At 37.4% G+C, this 20988-nt stretch overlaps 2 protein-coding genes across 6 annotated transcripts in view; one reads left to right on the forward strand and one right to left on the reverse strand.

Moving 5' to 3' along the window:
- The first annotated feature begins 29 nt into the window (after nucleotides 1-29).
- LOC127647324 (putative nuclease HARBI1) lies at nucleotides 30-5082 on the forward strand. 2 transcript variants are annotated; one of them, XM_052131492.1, is made up of 4 exons: nucleotides 30-4133; nucleotides 4212-4327; nucleotides 4409-4520; nucleotides 4599-5082. In XM_052131492.1, exons 1-4 carry the CDS (start codon nucleotides 3932-3934, stop codon nucleotides 4964-4966), a joined length of 798 nt encoding a protein of 265 aa, XP_051987452.1. In that variant the 5' UTR covers nucleotides 30-3931; the 3' UTR covers nucleotides 4967-5082. The 2 variants fall into 2 exon arrangements, with proteins under 2 accessions (XP_051987452.1, XP_051987451.1); XM_052131491.1 differs by having other exon boundaries at nucleotides 30-4327.
- A 6075-nt stretch (nucleotides 5083-11157) lies between these two features.
- tnrc6c1 (trinucleotide repeat containing adaptor 6C1) overlaps nucleotides 11158-20988 on the reverse strand; it is an 89146-nt gene continuing 79315 nt past the window's right edge. For 2 of the 4 annotated variants that reach the window (XM_052131487.1, XM_052131485.1), the window contains 3 exons: nucleotides 19318-19388; nucleotides 19030-19169; nucleotides 11158-18656 (listed from right to left, as the gene is read on the reverse strand). In XM_052131487.1, coding sequence (XP_051987447.1) covers nucleotides 18287-18656; nucleotides 19030-19169; nucleotides 19318-19388 — 581 coding nt within the window. In that variant the 3' untranslated portion in view covers nucleotides 11158-18286. Of the gene's footprint in view, nucleotides 18657-19029; nucleotides 19170-19317; nucleotides 19392-20988 lie in introns of all 4 variants that reach the window. The other 2 variants (XM_052131486.1, XM_052131488.1) reach the window with 1 other exon arrangement.

Below are 20988 nucleotides of genomic sequence, written 5' to 3' on the forward strand. Positions count from 1 at the left end.
CTGAGAATCTCTCTTCTCCTTGTAGCAATGCCATGGGACTGGCTGAGGCAGAGTCTCAGTGTTGCCCTGCACAGGCTGAGGCAAGTCTCAAATTTTCTCTTTATACTTTCTGTACTCGAAGGGGCATCACGGCTAATAGCTGTTGAATACAAATGTCCCCAAACATGGTGCAAGTTTGGCGATGGCCCTCAGTTTTGTTTATTTCAAGGGAGTCAAATAGTTTTTGCCAACATGTTAGATGTACACCAATATGTTTGACTTGCATATTAAAGGAATATTTCAGGGTGTTATCTGTGGCATGCTGTCGATTACCGCAGACAATATTTTCAGCTTGTCATTTGGTTTGTAAAAACAAATTGGAAACTGGTAGGAGACAATATTTATAGTGGAAGCCTAGTTGGCAAGTGGGCAAATATGCAAGAAATTTTAAATATGCAACTTCACACTGTTGCATATTAGCATGACAGTGGTGTGATGGAATCACCTGCCATCCTTGCATCTGCTAGTGGCATGGAGTTCAGTTCTGTAAACTGCCTTCACAAGAATTACTTAATTAAAAACGTAATCCCACAACCTAGAACGAAACGTTTGTTTTCAAACAGTTTTCTGAATATACCACCTGTCTGCAGTTGATTGAACAATCCCACCACACACACACAGTCAATGTTATTGTGGCTGTATGGATGGCTTGCTCAAAACAGAGGAATTTTGATCTGTTTAGCTCCACAGTGTTTATAGTGGTCTGCATATTAAGCTGCGATAAGAGAAAGTATTTTAACACACAAAAAATTACACACTTCAGCTTTAAGAGCATTAACATGTTTCCCATTAATTTATGTATACTGAGGAATGAGGTTAAATAATCAGGTGTGGTAATCGACAACCTTTCACAAATGCTGTTCTTAGAGGTTAATATGAAACACCTGGATATACAGTATATTGTTTAACTTTTCCCTATTTGATGCCATATTTTGTTTTGATAAAGCATACTACAGTTTCATAATTAAACTTCTCAGAAGTGGCTGAACAATAGCTATTCAAAAATGCGTAGTTTTACATTTTCATTTACAATCTATCTACTGGTTTTGAAGAAACTGATTTTCTTTACATGATGTGTTGAGGGGAGATAATGGTGTAAATGACTGGTTTCTATCTACAGAACTACTTCAATGGTTAATTTGGTTTTAAGCAAAGCATAAGAATCAGGTGGTATTGTGTTCTGAAATGTTTTTTTTTTATTTTTATAAATGTTTAGATATTTGTTGCTCTATCCACCCTGTTTGTCTGTTATCTGTCATTTACCCTTGGTTATTAAGGAAAATGTTATCCAGGACCTCATTTACAGGTTAGAGTAAGTATTAATTATTCTAGGTTTGTAAATTTCCGTGTTTACCCACTGTTAATGGGTAGTTTTCATTAAAAGCAAGAGCCGTTGTTTATCTACGTGCTGCATGCCAACTGGTTTCTTTGCCTGGTCTCCAGAAGGTTTCTTTGGTAAGTTTACATCTTGTAGTCCTCAATCTCTCAGTCCTCATTGCTCTTTTCATTTATATGGGGAAAACAATTGAAATATATATACTTTTGATCTGTTTGATTTTGTAAAGAAATATAAAGTTGTATAGAAATTGCCCATGATCCATCTGTTGCTTTACAGGGTGTGTTTTTTTTTTTTTTTTTTACACCATTAGAGCACAGATAAGACTTGTCGCCACCTTTACTTTTTGTCTTGTTTAAATACAATAAAGGTCTCTCAAAACCAACGGTTTTCTTTGTATATTGGATCCTGTATTTATTTTATCCTTGGATTGGTTCTTGAAAACACCAAGGTAAATGTAGAAACAACTTGACGCTAATGTATTTTTTTTTTTTTTTTAGCAGACACGTTTATCTAAAACAACTTACAAGAGTACAGCATAAGTGATTTTATCTTGAGGCAATAATGAGAAGTGCTGCAATACAATTGTCAGGTTTGTACAAGCAGATAGAAAATGATAGACTGTGGTAAACTAATTAATTACATGTTTTTATTTTTATTAAAAAAAAGTTTAATTAATTGGATTGAGCCAAGTGCTCACGGATCAGATGCATCTTCAGATAATTAGGTGGTTTATTTTTAAAATCATCAAAGAGTACCACACTATAGAAATCTTTCCAGTAATGGGACTTCTGTACAACTGCAGAGGTCAGAGATTAATGGTATGCAGCATATGGACCTTAAATGGAAAATACTATGGAATAACAATAAATTGAATGTTTCCATGTTTGAATAACAAGTAACTTTCACAAGAAAAGTACAAGTAACAGAAAAGTAGCAAAAGATCTCACTTTCACTTGCTTTTAATTCTGAAGGGATTGACACTCCATGGTCTACAATACTTGACACAAAAACACTACTATAACCGCTGTGTCTGTCTGATTAATTTCCTGTGCTTAGGTGGAGCTTAGGTTCAGATGAAAAGAACAGTCCTATTACTAGATGAAGCAGACTGAACAACTGTGTATTAAAGGAGAGATGAACGTTTAAGCACACCATGAGAGCATACTTATTTCTTTGGATCTTATTGGAGCAGATTTTAGGTATGTTAATCTGAACTAAAAATTGGATACCTTTAGAATGTTTACCATGTGCTTTAAAAGTATCAGTTCAGTCTCCAAGAACAAACTTTCAATTTCAGAAAATGAATGTAATCCCAAATGTTTTACTTCAATTTCATAGTATTATTTCTAGGTTTACATTTAATTTAGTGATATTAGGGAAGACTTCAGTAAAGTCTTGGAGCCCTAACATCAGATTACATTTATTGTAGGCTTGTATGTATTTGTACAAGTGTCTAATTAGGCTCTATTTGAGTGACAACGGCTTTAATATATTTGTTCTACATGTTACACATAAAATAAATTGGCCATGATTATGTTATATACTTGTAAAAATATGTTTTATTCTTCTATATAAATTGTCCAGACTTTTCAGCATATCAAGATTTCCATAACATTCAAAGGCTTGAAGGTGAATCGGTGGACATGTTTTTGTATGGCACAACACTGAAAATCACAACCAGTGGTGCTATACCTGAGATGGTTTACTCATTTAGAAAGGGTGATGAACATTTTTTTTGAATAAATGTATTTTTATTAAATTATGAAAAATACACAAACACAACAGAGAAAAGGCACAGACAGGAATGCATGGGAGAAAGCAACAATGTAACACAAATGTAAATAGTAATAAGTAAATAAAAAAAGAGACTATTAGAGTCCACAGAGTAGTTATCTATTTACAGCACAATACACGTTATCCAGAGTCAAGAGGCATGGTCAACCGTTCTACAAATGAAATAAAAGGCTGCCACACCACATCAAATTTTCCCTTGGATCCATTCAGTGTATATTTCATCTTTTCAATCTTAAGAAAGATGGTGATGTTGCAAATCCACCTGCCAAAGGTGGTCGTTCTTCCAATTTAAAAGAATGAGACGCCTTGCCAAGAGAGAATAGGCTATGCTGTTTAATTGTGCTTTTTGCTGGACAGTATCATTTGATGGCACACCAAAAAGCCAGAGAAAAGGACAGGGTCGAAGAGCCAAACCTGTAATCTCTGAATAAACCTAAAAAATAGAGGACCAAAATTTTGTCAGACTTGGACATGACCAAAATGTGTGATAGAGACTGCCGGGAGCTTGCTTGCATCTATTACAAATGCGGCTAACCCCAGGGAAATATTTTGAAAGCTTGACATTTAAAGCTGATGTATAATCTAGAATTGAATAAGACCATATGGGTATTGCACAAAAGCAAGATAAGGGATTAAGCTGGGATTTTCTGACGAATATCTGACTGAGAGGTACAGATTCTCAGGTGATGGCATCAGATATTTGTGTAGGCTGCTGGGTCCAAACATACAGCACGGAGCCATGCTCTCACTGTCCCACAGATGGTCTGCGTAGCACTGCGATTCTTTGCAAGTGGCATGTTTCTGTATTCTGTCGGTGATGCAGAAAACCTCAATAAAGCCACTATTTGCCGCACAATAAGAAATGTAAGTCTGGCATTGAAATCTCTTGTGCATATATTTATCACCTTCCCTGGTCACAGAAGATTCATCCATATCAAGGAGGAGTTCTACAAGATTGCAGGTAACACGAATAATAACAGATTACTACAAAATGTTACGTTAGCACAGTCACAGTATGACACATTATTTTGTGTTACAGCTTTTCCTAATGTAATTGGTACAGTGGATTGCACCCATATTCGTATCCAACGCCCCTCAGGGGCACATGAGGGAGATTATGTTAACGGGAAATCCTTCCACAGTGTCAATGTTCAGGTAAGAATGAGTTATGGTTACTGTCAGCTACATAATTATTCTGTGCATTAAGTGACCTTAATAGGCTATATATTTTTACAGATGATCTGTGATGCTGACTGCCTTATCACAAATTTAGAGGCAAAGTGGCCTGGCTCAGTCCATGACTCCAGAATCTTTCGGGCCAGTAGAATTTACCAGAGACTCCCTCTAGGTAAGCCACCTCATTTTTTTTAAGCACCTTGAACATCAAGAGTACAGTACTTGTAAGAATTATGTTTTGTATTCACAGGTGAGTTCTCTGGTGTGCTGCTGGGGGACAAAGGCTATGCCTGTGAGACATTTCTGATGACTCCCCTTACAGACCCCCAAACCCCAGCACAGCAAGCTTACAACCATGCCAAAACCAGGGCTCGAATTGAAATGACCGTCAGCCTTCTGAAATCACGATTTCAGTGCCTGCACCACCTGAGGGCCTCCCCAGACAGAGCATGTGATGTGACTGTTGCCTGCACAGTGCTGCACAATATTGCCAGCCTAAGAAAAGAAAGGGCTCCCAGAGTTGCTTTGGATGTTGATTGGGACAATGCTGCCATATTCCCAGATAACAGAAATGGTAGACTTGTTAGAGAACAATACATTGCAAATTATTTCAGTTAATTTAGTTTTGATTTAGCCCATCCCTTAATAAAGGATAATGTAGGCTATATAACTTTTTCATGTGTACATGCATTTTATTTGGCATCGGTAGCACACACTGTGGTTATCTTCACAAATTCTAGTTCCACTTCACTGGATCAATAACTATAACGTGTACTTGACATTCATAAAAAAAAAAAAGTTACAAGACCACAATGGTTTTGGAATATTTTTATTTTATTATTTTGCTGTTATTACTTGTCAGCTTGGAGCTTTGGAGAGAAAAAATTATGATTAATACATTGTGTTACAGTCATGGTTACAGTATGAACTGAAGTCACTTCTCTTTCTAGTTTCCTCAGTGTCTTGCGTTTAATTTGCATCTCAAGGTCCATGTCCTGCAGCTTTCTTTTGTTCACATCAATCTTGACTTCTGACTGCTTGATCCGTCTCTTAAGATGCGTTGTGTAGAGATATCTGATAGTTTGTGAATTCTGTGAACACCTTTTCATTAGCATAGCAGAATTTTTGCATAATGTAAATTTACTTTAGGCAATACTCACCATGTTACCAGGCTGCCCAGTGTCAGGATCCTGTAACAAATGATATTTTCTATTAGTACCACTTCCCTGACTTATCTATATGAACTTAAAAAAAATTTGTCCATTTCCACAAAATTGACATGATACGTCGAGCCTTCTGGAGTCCAGCGACACAGTCTCATCATCGACAGAAGTGCACTCCACTGCTGTAGATGTGGCTTCCCTCTGCCATATTCAATACTTGTATTGATATTTTTGACAGGACATGCAAAGCCTATGATTTAATAAAGAGTACTCACCGGCGAATCATAGTCTGGTGGCTCCAAAAGTGTAAGGGTGTTGCCAGCCACTGCAAGGTAAGGCAAAGTCACACAGTCCACATAGCAAAATATATTGGATTTCAATATTTTCCATGTGCAGTAGTATGGCAATAATGTACCTTGTATGAAGAGGCCAGTGTTGGGCCAGAGTCAGTGGCTGTCCCTCCCTGGATCCCTTCAATCACTGGCTTCCCTTTATTTAAGTCCAGGGCCAGCTCCTCTGCTGTGGTGAAATCTTGGGTTGGAGGGCCACCCCCCATACCAGATATATGACTTTTTTTATTGCTAAAATCAGCACAGACAAAAAAAATGTCAGCAAACAAGTCACTTACCAGCCTGCAAAATATTCTTGTATTTAATCTTGACTTGCTGCCAAGTCCTTTTTTGGCCAGACATGTTTGTTCTTTAAGATGAATAGATAGATACAAATGAGAAAATAGATTAGATGGATAAAAATAGAGCAAATTATCTGATTATAGATTACATCAAATCAATTAGAAACAAAACCTACATACAAATAGATAAGAGTAAAAAGATTAAACAGATTATAGACATAAAAGAAACTAAATAGATCATGATGCACATAGTGGGTAAGTGTTTGCAATTATTCTTCATGTTAAATCAGTTGGTTAAATGCATGTCCACTGGTCACATTTAAGGCAAAGTATACAATTATTTTTGAAAATGACTAGTAACTCCTTGAATTGTAATTATGAGGGTTTCAGTGGAGCACTGGTTATTTGGACTACTTACGCATTCAATCGGTCCGCTATTGCTTGCCAGGCATTCTCTCTTTGTTTTATTACAGCAGCTGTATTGCCTTTTTTACATATGTTTCACTTCTTCATACGTTTCCATAAGAAGCTGTTGCTCATTAGGCGAAAAGTATGCCGCACGGGTTTTGTCCATTTTTGCATCGGTGATTCTGTTGTGATCGATTTCGTGATCTTTTTAAGAATGCCGTGAACGTGCATTTATCCAAACTATATACACCTGGCTTGACATATCCGCGCGTTCTCATCCTGGCTCAACAAACGTGCAACGGATTAAGCCAGGATGCACTGATTAAACAAGGTCAAGCCGCGACTGTTCTGTTATCCTGGCTTTCTTAATTCTACTTTTGTGCAATACCGTCCATGTCTTGCACAAATAGATGATGTGTGAATTCTTTGAAGTATTTTAGTCCATTGATCAGCAGTTATGCCCGTCCCCAATTACCCCTCCCAGTTTTCCCTATATTATTGAGAGTGAGGGGCCTTCCATATCAAATATAGCTGTATAAAGCCTGGATATTATTCCTTTAACCTCAGGGTTAATTTCTAAGAGTGAATCCAGAAATGTCTTTGCTGGTGGAGAAGGAAATTGAGTAAACTGATTCCGTATAAAATGTCTGATTTGTAAATAATGAAAAAAATGATGTGCTGGAAAAGCAAACTCATGCTTAAGTTGGTCAAATGACATGAAAATGTCCCCTTTAAACAACATCTTAATATTCAAAATCCCCTTCTTGAGCCACTGATCAAATGTGTTGTCCATAAGGGAAGCTGGGAACAGATGATTGGCTACAATCAGTGCAAAGATAGTCATGGAGACTAACCCATAGTGTTTTCTAAACTGGGACCACATTTTTAAGGTGTAGCACCACAGGGTACCAGCAAGTCTGGGGTGTATGCAAGGGAATTGATGAACACAAAAGAGCAGAAAGTGAAATCCGACAGCTGGTTTCAATGTGTAGCCAGGCGGGAATATCCAGGGTAGATGTATCCCATAGCCAGTACAATAGGCTTTTGATGTTTGCAGCCCAATAATATATAAAATAATTTGGTAAAGCCATCCCGCCTTTGTAAAAATAGTTTCCGGATCCTAGGCATTTTATTGTTCCAAATAAAAGATGAAATATGACTATCTAACCTTTTAAAGAATGCCTTCTTAAGGAAGTATGGTATGCACTGAAATAAATATAAGAATTTTGGGAGGTTATTCATTTTGTGTTAATTCGCCCAGCTAAGGACAGGGGATAAGATCTTGTTGAGTTTGTTTCAGAAGCGGAGTAAAATTGGCCTTTAACAACTGAGAGTGAGACCTAACAGACACACCAAGATTACTGAACTTATTATTTATTACTTTGAATGGTAGTGCATGGAAGGAGATTTGATTGGCTGCTGTTGTAATTGGCAAGAGCTCACTTTTGTCAAGGTTGAGTTTATAGCCAGAGAATCTACCGAATTCTTCCAGAGTATTAAGAATATGTGGGATTGATGTGAGAGGATCAGATATAAAGAGAAGAACATCACCCGCATATAATGAGATTTTATGTTCCCGGTTGGCTCTAAAGACCCCCTTAATATCTGTACATTGCCAAAAGAATATTGCAAGGGGCTCCATCACCAATGCAAAAAGCAATGGGGATAGAGGTCACCCTTGCCTAGAGGAAAATACACTGAATACACATCATTAGTTCTAACTGAGGCTAGAGGAGAGGTATACAACAATCTGACCCAGGAAATAAAAGTATCCCCGAAACCAAACCGCTGGAGAACATAAAACAAGTAACCCCACTCCACACGATTAAAGGCTTTCTCAGCATCAAAGGATAAAAGTATCTCTGAACACTGTGATGATGATAACGATGTGTAAAGAATATTAAATACACGCCTAACATTAAAAAATGTATGTCTATTTTTTATGAATCCTGTTTGGTCAGGGGATATGAGGGGGGCAAAATAGACTCAAGATGGAGCGCCAGCACTTTAGCCAGTATCTTAACGTCATCCTGGCGTTAAGAAGACTTATTGGACGGTAGGAGGAACAATTAAGGGGATCTTTGCCCTTTTTTAAAAGCAGGGATATTGATGCCTGACGTAAGGTTGGAGGGAGGCTCAACGAGTCAAAACCATCATCAAATACAGCTTTGAGTAAAGGGCTCAGTTTTATCAAATTCAGTGGGGAAGCCATCCGGGCTTGGACCCTTCCCACTCTGCATACATGCAATAGCCTTGTTTAGTTCATCCAGGGTATCTAAGGATTCTCTAGAATTTTCAGTTACAGCAGGAATATGCAGGCCTTCAAAGAGAGTATCCATTAATCCCAGATCAATGGGGTGTTCAGATGCGTATAATTTTAAATAGAAGTCGTAAAACATTTTGTTAATATCCAAAGGGTCTGATAGTGGGCCGTCTCAGAGTTAATTTGGTCAATAACAGGAGTGTCAAATATATGTCTCAGAGTGTGTGCAAGGGCTCTACTTGGCCTCTCTCCATGTTCATAGGACATGTGCTTTGCCTTTAATAGAGCTCGTTCTGCTTGCCCAGTTGAGAGCATGTCGAATTCATCCTGATGCATCATCTGTTTATTATACAGATCTGGAGTTGGGGTGTTAGCATAGACTTTATCTACTTCTGAGATGAGATTCGATAATTCTAGTTGTCTAGCCATTCGGGATTTGTGGAGAGAGGCATTATAGGAGATAATCTCCCCTCTCAGGTAGGCCTTAAGGGTCTCCCACAGCAGGGATGGGGAAGTCTCATTATTTGAGTTGGCTTCCAGAAATATGTCTATATGTGATGAACATCTTTGAAGATAAAAGCATGAGAGCCGATCCAGAGATTGAGGGTCGCGTCAAGATCTCTGAACAACTGAATTCACGTGCAGTCAACGAGACTTTTTAATTTAAGAAATACAGACACAGGGCTTTATGTCTGTGAATTTTTCACAAAACATCCATGTGACCAACTCTCGGTTAACCCAAACCTCCTTCTACTTGTGAAAACAGCAGGTTTGTGAATGTGCATTGATTTTACAGATGCAATAGTCTACCACAACCCATGTCCCACTTTCTTTGTTGTTACCGTAAACAATAAATTGTCTTAAAGGGGTCATACATTATAAGAAAATTACTTGACTTTTCTAACACAAGTTTGATGTATGATATTTCAGTGATGCCTATATGATGTTCAGAAAATTGACCCAATCAGTCTTGGTGAGTTAATAAGGAAAAAACATGAAATATTCTAAAGAAACACCAGAACACAATTGTAGAAGTCTAAAAGGCACAATAGCAATAAACATCCCATTTAAATGTAAGAGTCAGAGAGTGGGAGAAAACAGTTAACACTTGTGACTGTTTTTGGCTCAATAAATCTTGATTGAATGCACTGGACCTCTTAGAAAAAAATAAATGGATATAAAAACAACCTCTTAAGATAGTCTAATTTATATTTGGCCGTGTTAGAAAAACAAGCTCACATCTGACGTATTCTTTTTGTTTGGTTCAGATGAGCCATGTTCCTGTGGCAGTCATTCTTTGGTCATCTACATCATCTCTGTAGGAGTGTTTACTCCTACACTCAGTCATCACTGTCTCTGCAGCACATTACGTAAGATCTCTCCACAGCTGAACATGTCATTTAGCATATAACAAGTGTGATGAAAACATCTTGTTCTTGTATATTAATGAGGTGTCTAAAATGGTTATACATTTAATTCCTTAGAAAAAGGCACATGCTCAAAAAGAGCCTCAAACTACAATTCCAATTTATGAAGACATGTCAAGTTTACAAGGAACAAGCAGCAGTACAATCTGCTTTCGAGTCTTTCAATGGGATCCTGAAGCACCTGCACCCATCTTGAATAGGGGGAAGATGCTGGAGAGTCACTATTCATCTCCCAAGAGGACAAATGTGGAAGAGCATTAGGGAATGGAATTCTGAAATGCTGGCAAATAATTTTTGATTTCCATTTTCTGTTCAACTATATATACAGTTTCAGTGTCCATGTATCAGTATAACATCCATTCAAGGAACATGTTGAAGTCTAAAGGCAATTGTGGTTGTACTAGTAGTTGTTACAGCTACTACACAGGTCTCTGGAATACTCAATTCTGACCGGTCATCCAGCAATTGTGAGTCTTCTTTCCTATTTCTTGTGTCACTGTGCAATCTCTAGAAGTATGCTAATAAAATCAATTAAACTCAACTCAATATTTCATGTGTTTGGTGGTGTTCATCCACCTTCTAATACAGCATTTTACCGCTTCGCATTGGGGTCCTGATCACCCTGTCTGGGTTTATTGTGCGATAACAACTGGCTGACTACATTATCCCGCTTATTACACGGCTACTAACCAAATAAATACATGGACAAAATATTGATTTGCGTTGAAATTATTTTTGAAAAAAGAACTTTTTGGGACTTGAGGTTGTAATATGAAGTCATAACTGCATGCCTAATACAAGAATGTTGATTATATTGGTTTTAGACTTCTTTTACATAGGATAAGGAGGCCTATATATCGCTATACTTAAATGTAGCACTGCTATGCAATGAGCAAATAAAATTCATTACAGCCAAGAACAAAAATGCAATTTATTAATTGTTTGAAAGAAGCTCCATAATTCAAAACATTTTTATCGTTGCATGTCATCAACAATCACATTCTATGAGGAGAGAGAAAGAGAGATTGAAAAAAACAAACAGACATTAAAAGCCACTGACTTCTTAAAATCTCAGTACAGACATATTCCTTAACATCTAAAATCAAAGGCAAAGCAAATCAATATCTACTCACTCACTCACTCACTCACTCACTCAACACAGACAACCTTGAAAGTTATGGGCTACAAAAAGACCCCCACAGTGCTTCAGAAAGATACGCTCATTGGTTTCGGAATACACAGCATGGCGATGTACTGTATGTAAGATACATGAAACATGGGAAATAAGATGGATGGGGTTGGTGGGGAGGGAGACAACAGAGCATGAATGAGCACAATGAAAGGACCCCCCCCCCCCTCCCCCTGACCCCCCCCCCGTGCATAGATCATGATCCTTATAAACCAGCTTTTTCCTCTTTAAATCGATCAAACTGACACAAAACCCTGCCCCCCACTCTTCCTTTTTTCATTATGTAATACCCGCCACAAGAGACAATGACAAAGAGGAAAGAAATTGTAATGCACAATGGTCCTGATTTCAACAGGAAGGGACCTCATGTTAAGAAAATACAATAAAGATTACAACATACATAATTTGTATGTTCTTTCACCGTCTTTTGAACAATCAAAATCATTGATCATTTTGTTTAAAATGTAAAGCAATTTCAATATATAGATTTATATATAAAGCACTCCATTTTTTTTAAAGTTCAATAAGAGTTCATTATTTGGTAAATATGTAACTGCTATGGATTTAGAAACAAAGGTATTTTTTCTTCTGAAATCCATAACCATCAGTGCTTATTTGTTTTCGGTTATCCTCTTTCTCTAAAAACGAACATTAAATGGCGTGGAGTTGGAACTCTGGAACCCTTGCCTTCCTGAGACATGATCCACTTTTTTTGTGTGTGCAAGATAGTGAACAATTATGTCTTTTTTTTTTCTTTCAAATACAAACAAAAAATTCAGGCTTTCAAAAGATAACAGACATAAACATAAGAGAAACAAACAAACAAAAAACAACACTGATCAATCCCAGAGTTTTGCACGTAGCATAAAAATCTTCATTCGGTAAAGTGTTTTTTGTTATTCATTTGATGGAAGTAGATGACCTTTAGGACATTTTTCTTTTTTACACTTTTTCTTGACATTCCCATAACAAGTTTCATTTCCTTGAACTTCAGAAAAACATGAAAAGCTTGTAAACTGTTGGTGTCCTTGCACAAAGATGAACAAAACTAGAACAGAAATATTTGTTATATATATATATATATATATATATATATATATATATATATATATACACAAACACACACTACTGGTCAAAAGTTTGGGGTCACTTGACTGAAATGTTTCTCATGATCTTAAAAATCTTTTGATCTGAAGGTGTATGCTTACATGTGTGAAATTTGTTTTGTAGACAAAAATATAATTTTGCCAACTTATTCATTTAATTATAAAACTAAAATTTAATACAAAAAATTATGTTTTTGAAATTGGTGACTTGGACCAAATAATAAAGGAAAGCAGCCACTAAGTGCCCAACATAGATGAGAACTCCTTCAATACTGTTTAAAAAGCATCCCAGGGTGATACTTCAAGAAGTTGGTTGAGTAAATGTCAAGAGTTAATTTCTGCAAATTCTAGGCAAAGGGGGACTACTATGAAGATGCTAAAATTTAACAGTTTTGATTTATTTTGGATTTTTTTAAGTCAAAACACAATTCCCATAATTCAATTTATGTTATTCCATAGTTTTGATGACTTTACTATTATTCTAAATGTGAAAAAAATAATAATAAAGAATGATTAAGTGACACTAAACTTTTGACCAGTAGTGTGTGTGTGTGTAATATATATATAAACAGAAAGTTAGGCACCTCTGAAATAAGTCTTGTAAGAAACTCGTTTTTAGATGTCTATTCAGCTCACCATGGTGTAATGTTAGTTACATGTCCCTTTACATCAATCTATGGCCACAATTCTTTGAAAAGATATCCCCCCACATTTTGTATGAATATAATTTTTTGTTAGTATTTTGCATTTTTCTTTCTGTTTATAATCTGAAAACAAAAATGGTGCAATACTCATAATAATCCATTTCTTTTTTCATGGATTATTCCACAATAAAAGCCACTATAAGGTAGATAATCGTATAACATAAAAAACACACTTGTTATTTTCTTAATAAGTCCTTGAGTAAACATTAACACATGAATTGTCACCATGTCCCCTTAGTACTTTAATATCATGTTGTACGATTAGCTGACTGAGGGGAAGCAGACACTCAGTGAAACTCTATTAACAAAGCTAATAACAGATACAATAATACACATCTGAATATATTTTTGACTAGTCAAAAAAAGAGACAAAAACTTCTAAGATGCTTAAAATGAAACAAAGGCGCAAACAATTCCACTGTATTCACAAGCATACATAGGTTTGAACCCTTTAGCACTCATATAGGCAAACTAACACATTTATCCGTCATACAGTACACGCAATCTTGTGCAAACACTCACAACCAATGTCATTTTGCATTTTCTTTTTTTTTCTTATTTTCTTTTTTTTTCCATTCAGTTTGAAGTGATGTTATCAAAAAGCTTGGAAGTGTATGAATGACAAAATTATTACAAAACAATTTTCACATTACATTATTGGCGCTTCTTTAGATTCAAGTATTTTTGTTTTCATTTGTATAATTTTGATATGTTTATGCTTTTTATCATCTAGGTCATTAACAGAGAGAAGGAAATGGGACTCAGGGGTTTCTTGGGTCTGAAAAACAAAGTTAAGGTAAATGGAAAAAGGGAACCAGTTATATACATACACAGGATTTCAGAGCATGTATATCAACCAGCATGTGCATATTTTTGCCAGGGCCCATAAGAAAGAGGATTTGTTTTTCTCAGAGCTCATCTCCACCCAGGCCCTGTCAAAGCAGCCTAATCTTAAATTGCATTTGAGCCTTTTTCTCGGAGCTGAAGTACATTAGTCATACATATAAAGACCCAATATGCCCACCGTGGAGGACTGGATACTTATTGGCTAGTTGACTATAGTCTGCCAGGCATTGCTCTGAAATTAAACATATTTTGGATGTTATTATCATTTTTTCAATCTGTGGTCTCGGGTACAGCTGAAAGGCAGTTAAAATATAAATATCTATCTTCAAAAACAGGCAATAGAGATTGTTACTAGTGTCACTTGAGTTCAAAGTACAAAAAGAAAAACAATATCTTCCAGAAAGGGATTTTTGTCCCCTTTTAAGACTTATCAACTGGCAATGTGCCCCAGGCCTCCTGATACAAGACCTGTGAGAGAGAAAAAAAAAAAAAAACATCTGCTCTGTCCCCTTAGTATCGGGTCAAGACAGAATTTAATACCATCAATACAGCAACCCCAGAGTCATCTGTCCGCCATATCAGGGCGTCAAGGCTTGCAGAGAGAAGCACTTAAGTCAAGAGTTACTACAGAATTAAAGTTTCCTTTTCTTTTTCTTTTTTACAATGATACAAAACCCTTTTTGGTTTAAATAAAAGATGTACTCAATGCAAACCATCTACAGTGCACCTAAAACATTCTGGATACCCTGTTTAATTCTCAGCAGTCCTCCCAGGTGTTTATTTTATACCTGGGACAATGTGCTACCCGACTATCTTGGTGCCAACCTGCATTCTACCTCTCCATCTCCATGTGCTCTTTACACAAACAACTAATAAAGTCAACATCAAAACAAATATAGTCCCGGTTGAATAGATATATGATTAATGCAAAGTTCAAGTTACATCTAGGTTAACATTTTCTTCTAAAAATCAAGAGTAGGGACTTAAATTCAAAGTATACTTGCCCACTTTTTTCATTTTTAAGGACTTGGAGCATCTTTAAAGCCACACCAGATGATTTTATAAAAACAAACTCCCTCCTCTTAAAAGATAGGACCGTTTGGGGTTCTCTGAGGCTGCCCTGAGACTGCATGAACATAATGTAAGAGATAATCATTCAGAGTAAACAGAGAGCCTGATCATCAGTTAAAACAAGTGGGGCCGGTTTCTTACTTTAGGCCACACGATAAGGAAGCTGCCAGCACAGAATGGAACTGGTGATTTGTAGAGTGGGCTCGGAGAGAACTACAGATTGGAGCTGAAGGCTGTGAATTGTACCTCTTCGTCAGTCTTTGCATAGAAGTAGAGAGCCGAGTCTCCATTATCGTTTGCTTTTATTACTGTGAAAAGAGGTGACCAGGTAAGTAGTGTACTCTGTCTACCCTTTGTCATAAGCACCAGTGTGAGTATGGCCTGGCAGGGCTAAGACGGAGTTGAGGAAAGTGTACAAGAGAGGCAGAAAGAGAGATATGGGAAGTGATGGAGAAGCAGAAGACAAACTGAGCACCACTGACGCTAGAGCCTATCCTTCATTATGCCACTACGGTCTGCCACTAATGCTTAAAGGGACAGTTCACCCAAATATGAGATCATAAATATTTTAATTGTCTATTGATCTAAATGATTCGCAATAACAATATCAAAGGAAATAATTGTCAATTTGTCAATCATGCAACCCTAACATCTCCTTTTGCAATCAATGGAAGAAAGTCATTTGGATTGACATGAGAACAAGTAAATGACAAGATAAATTTTTTTTTGGGTGAACTATCACTTTCAGAGTAACCACAAATAACTCACTGTTACAATTCCATCACTACACGTGATTCTGAATCAATTGCCATGACAACATTAGCGGTCGCCATTTACACTGAAGTGTGCCTCTTAATCAGAGTGTTTCTGCATATGCGCAGCAAAAGGGGCTGGTGAGAGCAGCTACCGTAGAGACCACTGCATTTACAAACACACACACAAAAACACTAACTAAAAAAATAAAAGCGCAAAATAACAATAACATCAACAACAAATCGCAAACAACAATAACAACAGCAATGTTGACATAAAAATGAACAACACTGGCAATTCCAAGAGGGAAAAACCAGTCAACCATAAAAATGACATAAAAACGAACCTGTCCACTTCCAGCTAAAGTGATCTTTGCATGAGAGGGAGAGTTTATGAGAGTGAAGTTGAGACGAGGTCGAGTGCTGGCGCAGTAGTATGTACTGATTGGCCAGGTCCAAAGGAGCTGCTGTGTAAAGCGGCAGGTCCGTTCTGGCATCCGGTGCCCTGGCTTGGCACAGCGAATCAAAAGTCAGAGTGTGGGCACCCCGAGGCGCCACAGCAGATAGGCACTCAATGGCCACACTTTTCATACAGGTAGGCAAGGCCTCCAGGGAGGCGGGCCCCGCAGAATCAATTAGAACATTACAACACGTCTAGCATCTCCAGACAAAAAGGCTAATGATTTTGGAGTACTGTAACAGTGATATTTACTTTGATATATATCTTAAGGGAAAAAAAAGAAAAAGAAAATAAAACTTGAACGCTTCAGTCAGTTCAGTTTTTTTGTTTTTTTCATCAGACATCCCTTCATTTTGCTACCGTTTTTGAAATGTCTGATTTTGAAGTCAAAAGACCATGGAAAGACACAACAAGAAAATAAATGCCAAAATCCATTTAGAGTTCAAAAAGTAGCATGGAGAAGTTCTGTAGATTGCTTTTCATCGTTGCTTTTGTTTTTTTGTGAGTTTCACACATCCATGTGTAATTTGTTGGCATTGAAGATGGAGCTTGACGCTCTTGCTAAGTGCTATGAATAAACCACCCCTTTTAGAACCAGTCTTTGTTCCATACTTTTGTACCAAATACAACAGGAAAAAATGCACTTTGTCTACTGGGTTACAAGAAACACCTTTTATTTGGTTTGAAGCCCCTGTACCCCTGTAGTCACACTGTCCTTGAGTGTGTAGAGGAAGTGCTTGTAAATGTCTCATCACCATGGGCTTACACACTGAAAAACAACAACTCAGTCCCAAGCTTAGTGGATGCGAGAGGAGACGAGTCTTTGATTCCACCGTCCCCAAACAAGCTCCTACTGTTTCATCAGCAAAAGCACTGTAAAGATGGACGGAAGAGTCTGTGGCATATATTGCATGTCAGACAAATGACAATGATGACCGTCGGGCCTTAAAAGACTGAGGTCATTTAGGAAAATTAAAGAGAGAGACACAAAATTAATCCATCTTGAAAGTATTCCATCCATTCCACTGAAAAAGGGTTTTGTATACAGTTTTTATGAGCAGTGGTTAATATATTTAGCACACACACATGCCCTCAGCTGTCCACGTGTCCTCTCAGCTTAAGAGGAAATGCCTCAAAGTGCAGATGGGCCAGGTACCTGTCTGTCCTTTAAAATGTAATGAGGACAGGATGGCAACTGAGGGAAAGAGGAAGGACAAATATGTGTATGCTGAGGCTGTTGCTTGTGTGAGATCAAAACGTGTGACAGTTCTTTGCTCTCCGCTGGCTCAGAAATGAGAAAATGTGCAATTCTCAGATTAGTTTTTTTTTTTTTTTTAGAAGGTCTTGAGTAAGACTGGAGTTGGGACTAATCAGCAGTTAAGGCTAAGTTTAGTGCTGTTAAATAATCCAAACGATCCACAAGACAACTGAAAAAGCCATGAATCCAGTCCAACAAAGAGGGAGTAGGGGTTTATTTGGAATGATGCACGCTTCTTCATGAAGGGAGAGTGGTGATGTGATTGGACTGACAGGATGTGCTCGTGCCAGAGGAATTTAAAAAAATGGCAGCTTGACTTGTCAGTTGTAGTAAAACACACTTTCACAATGGTATCAGTTATTAGAGAAAAGTCTTTGTAAAGGTTCACTTTTCCTTTAGTCACCATTCTTCCTGTTTTCATAAGAAGTCTATAGAATACTGTAACCCAAGCATAATGATAAAAATAACACCAAAAAAAGTCAAAAGAAGAGGAAGAAGGTCAGCAGCCTTTAAACAAGTGTGACCTCCTGTCTCTTGGTTCACAGTTCCACTGACGCTGATTATCACCAAATGATTTGCTTGGTTTTTGCTCGCTAAATTTTTTGTTTCATATTTTTCTGTGTGGGGGGGGTCTGCTTGTCTTTCAAGTGCTTGGCACTCTCACATAGACTCTCCGCTCAGCAGGTCTCCAGGAAGCAGCGTATTGATTGGGGTGGGACTGCCAACCACTCTGCCATCCTCAGTGCTGGGTGGACCCCACAGGCTGGAGTACTGAGGTACACCCCCCCACAGCAGCTCGTCTTTACCCCCGGACCCTGTCCCGCCCGCTCCTCCTCCCAGGCTGTTGCTGTTCCAATGGCCGATGGGGTGCGTGGCCGCCGTCCCTCCACTCCCCAGCCGCGTTTGATTGGTGCTGGGGTTGGCCTGCCAGCTGGTGGTGGGCGTGAGGGACTGACCCTGTGCAAAGAAGCGGTTCACCTCCTCTTCTCCAGCAAACTCTGCTAAGATAGTGGTGTTTCCCAACACACACCTGAAAAACAGGCATTAAAAGTATTAGTTCACTTAAAAATGACTTCCTATAAAACACCAAAAAAGATGTCAGGGTAGAATGTCAGGGACTCTGCCTCAGTCAAATTGACTTTCACTATATGGACAAAAAAGTTAAAAGTAAATGGCGACTGAGGCTAACATTCTGCCTAATATCACCTTTGTGTTCTATGGAAGAAACTCATATTGGTTTTGAAAACATAAGGGTGAGGAAATTATGACAGAATTTTTGGGATTTGGGGCGAACTATCTCTATAAGAGAGAGAAAATTGAATGCCAATTCATAATACAAATATACATCATACAAATTCAGAGGTCAACACCTACAGAAAATAAAAAAAGAAAGATATATGTACATGTGTAGGGATTTCTGGGCTTTGGCAGCTTCCTCCTTCGAACTGTAGCGCACCACAGCGTTGCCTTGTGTCAGATTGAGATGGAATGTGATGAGCGGGCCGTGCTGCATGCACAGGGTCCGCAGTGTAGAACCATCAATCTAAATGGCACACAACAAAGAGAGAGAGAGAGAGAGAGAGAGAGAGAGAGAGAGAGAGAGAGAGAGAGAGAGAGAGAGAGAGAGCTGAAATATAACACTGTGCACAGTTAACAAAGAAATAAAACATGTTGCCATCATGATACTGTACCTGCGGGGTGAGGTTTCTCAGAACCAGCCAGCTAGTGCTTCTGCTGGAGCTATCTGTACTCCATGTGGTACCTACTTACAGAGAGAGAAAGAGAACACTTATAGTCAACATGGAAACAAAATGTACATATTTGATCAGTTAGCTTATTTTTTTAACCCCTGTCCTCCAAGCACCTGGCTCCATTTTGGTATGTAACAGCCACTTTTCACAATCCATTACCAGACTGACAAAAAACATTTGTTCTCATTGCATTTACTGCTACAGTCTGAAATTTGTCAGATCATGGAAGTAAAATAGTTTGCACTGATTCATGTTGACTTAAAATTTTCAAGCAATTCAAATAATTCCATTAAAGGAACTTATCACTAAAATACAGTCCAAATTACAATAGTATTGTGCAAATGGCAGTTTTGAAATAAAAACGCTTAACTGTGAACATCCGAATATTTATAATTATTCTAAACAGGATATTTATACTTTAATGTTTACAGGTTAGAACTGGGTAAAAATATTGATTATCCGATGGACCACGATCTTCATTTGATCAACCTCGATATCGAATCTTAAATCCCATGAATGATCGTTCACTCGATGCAGAAACCTTCTACAATGCATAACTCATTCACATATGAGATTAAATTTCACACTATACAACCAAAAATATGTGATTAGCCACTGGCGGGTAAATAATCAGATTTCAATAACCAGTAGTATAGTAGTATAGTGGAGATGAAGTTCACTGCATGTTGAGATTAAGTTTGGTTCCCCGTTATGTGTGTCCAAAGACAAGATCCACACAACTCATTTATCATTAAGTAATTTCTCTTTTACTATCCATTCTGTTCTTTACAGTCAGTTGTTGATTAAAAACATAAAAAAGAAACATATTTATACAGTGCTGTGCAAAAGTCTTAGGCACATATGATGTTTTACAAAAGCATTTGTCTTAAGATGGTTATTTTATATCTTCGGCTTTAGTGTGTCAATAGGATGTCATTAAATGTCATTACATTTGCAAATAGAAAAGATTACATTAGAAGAACAGGGAGCCCTGCAACAGATGTCATGTCCCCCACAAAGCCCCCCACTGAACATTGTGTCAGTCTGAGATTATACAAAGAGACAGAAGTAATTGACTAAATAGAAGAACTGTGGTGAATTCTCCAAGAAGCTTGGGACTTCCTATCTGGCAACAACAAAGAAAAACTGTGTCCAGGAGTACCTAGGAGAATTGGTACCGTTTTGAAGGCAAAGGTGGTAACACCGAATATTGATTTAGCTTTTTTTATGTTTACTGGACTTTGTATGACATTAATTGATAAATGAAAACTATTTATGGCATTATTTTTTGAAGACATCCTCACTATGCAACATTTTTCACAAGTTTGCACAGGACTGTATATATATATATATATATATATATATATATATATATATATGCAATTTCAAGACCAATTTATTGTTGGAAAACATGGATTAAATTAGGTAAAAATAATGATAAATATAATTTGTAAAATGTGTATTTATGCAGTGTAGCAAGTTAGAAGGTTCCCTGTATAATTAACAGTTCCCTGTATAATTAACAGCATTAGCTGAGAAAGAATTGCATTCATACTTAAGCACAATGGACATTCTAACTTAAATATACCCAAATTAATAAATATCGTATAG

The sequence above is a fragment of the Xyrauchen texanus genome, chromosome 8 (assembly GCF_025860055.1).
Source record: "Xyrauchen texanus isolate HMW12.3.18 chromosome 8, RBS_HiC_50CHRs, whole genome shotgun sequence".
Taxonomy (NCBI): domain Eukaryota; kingdom Metazoa; phylum Chordata; class Actinopteri; order Cypriniformes; family Catostomidae; genus Xyrauchen; species Xyrauchen texanus.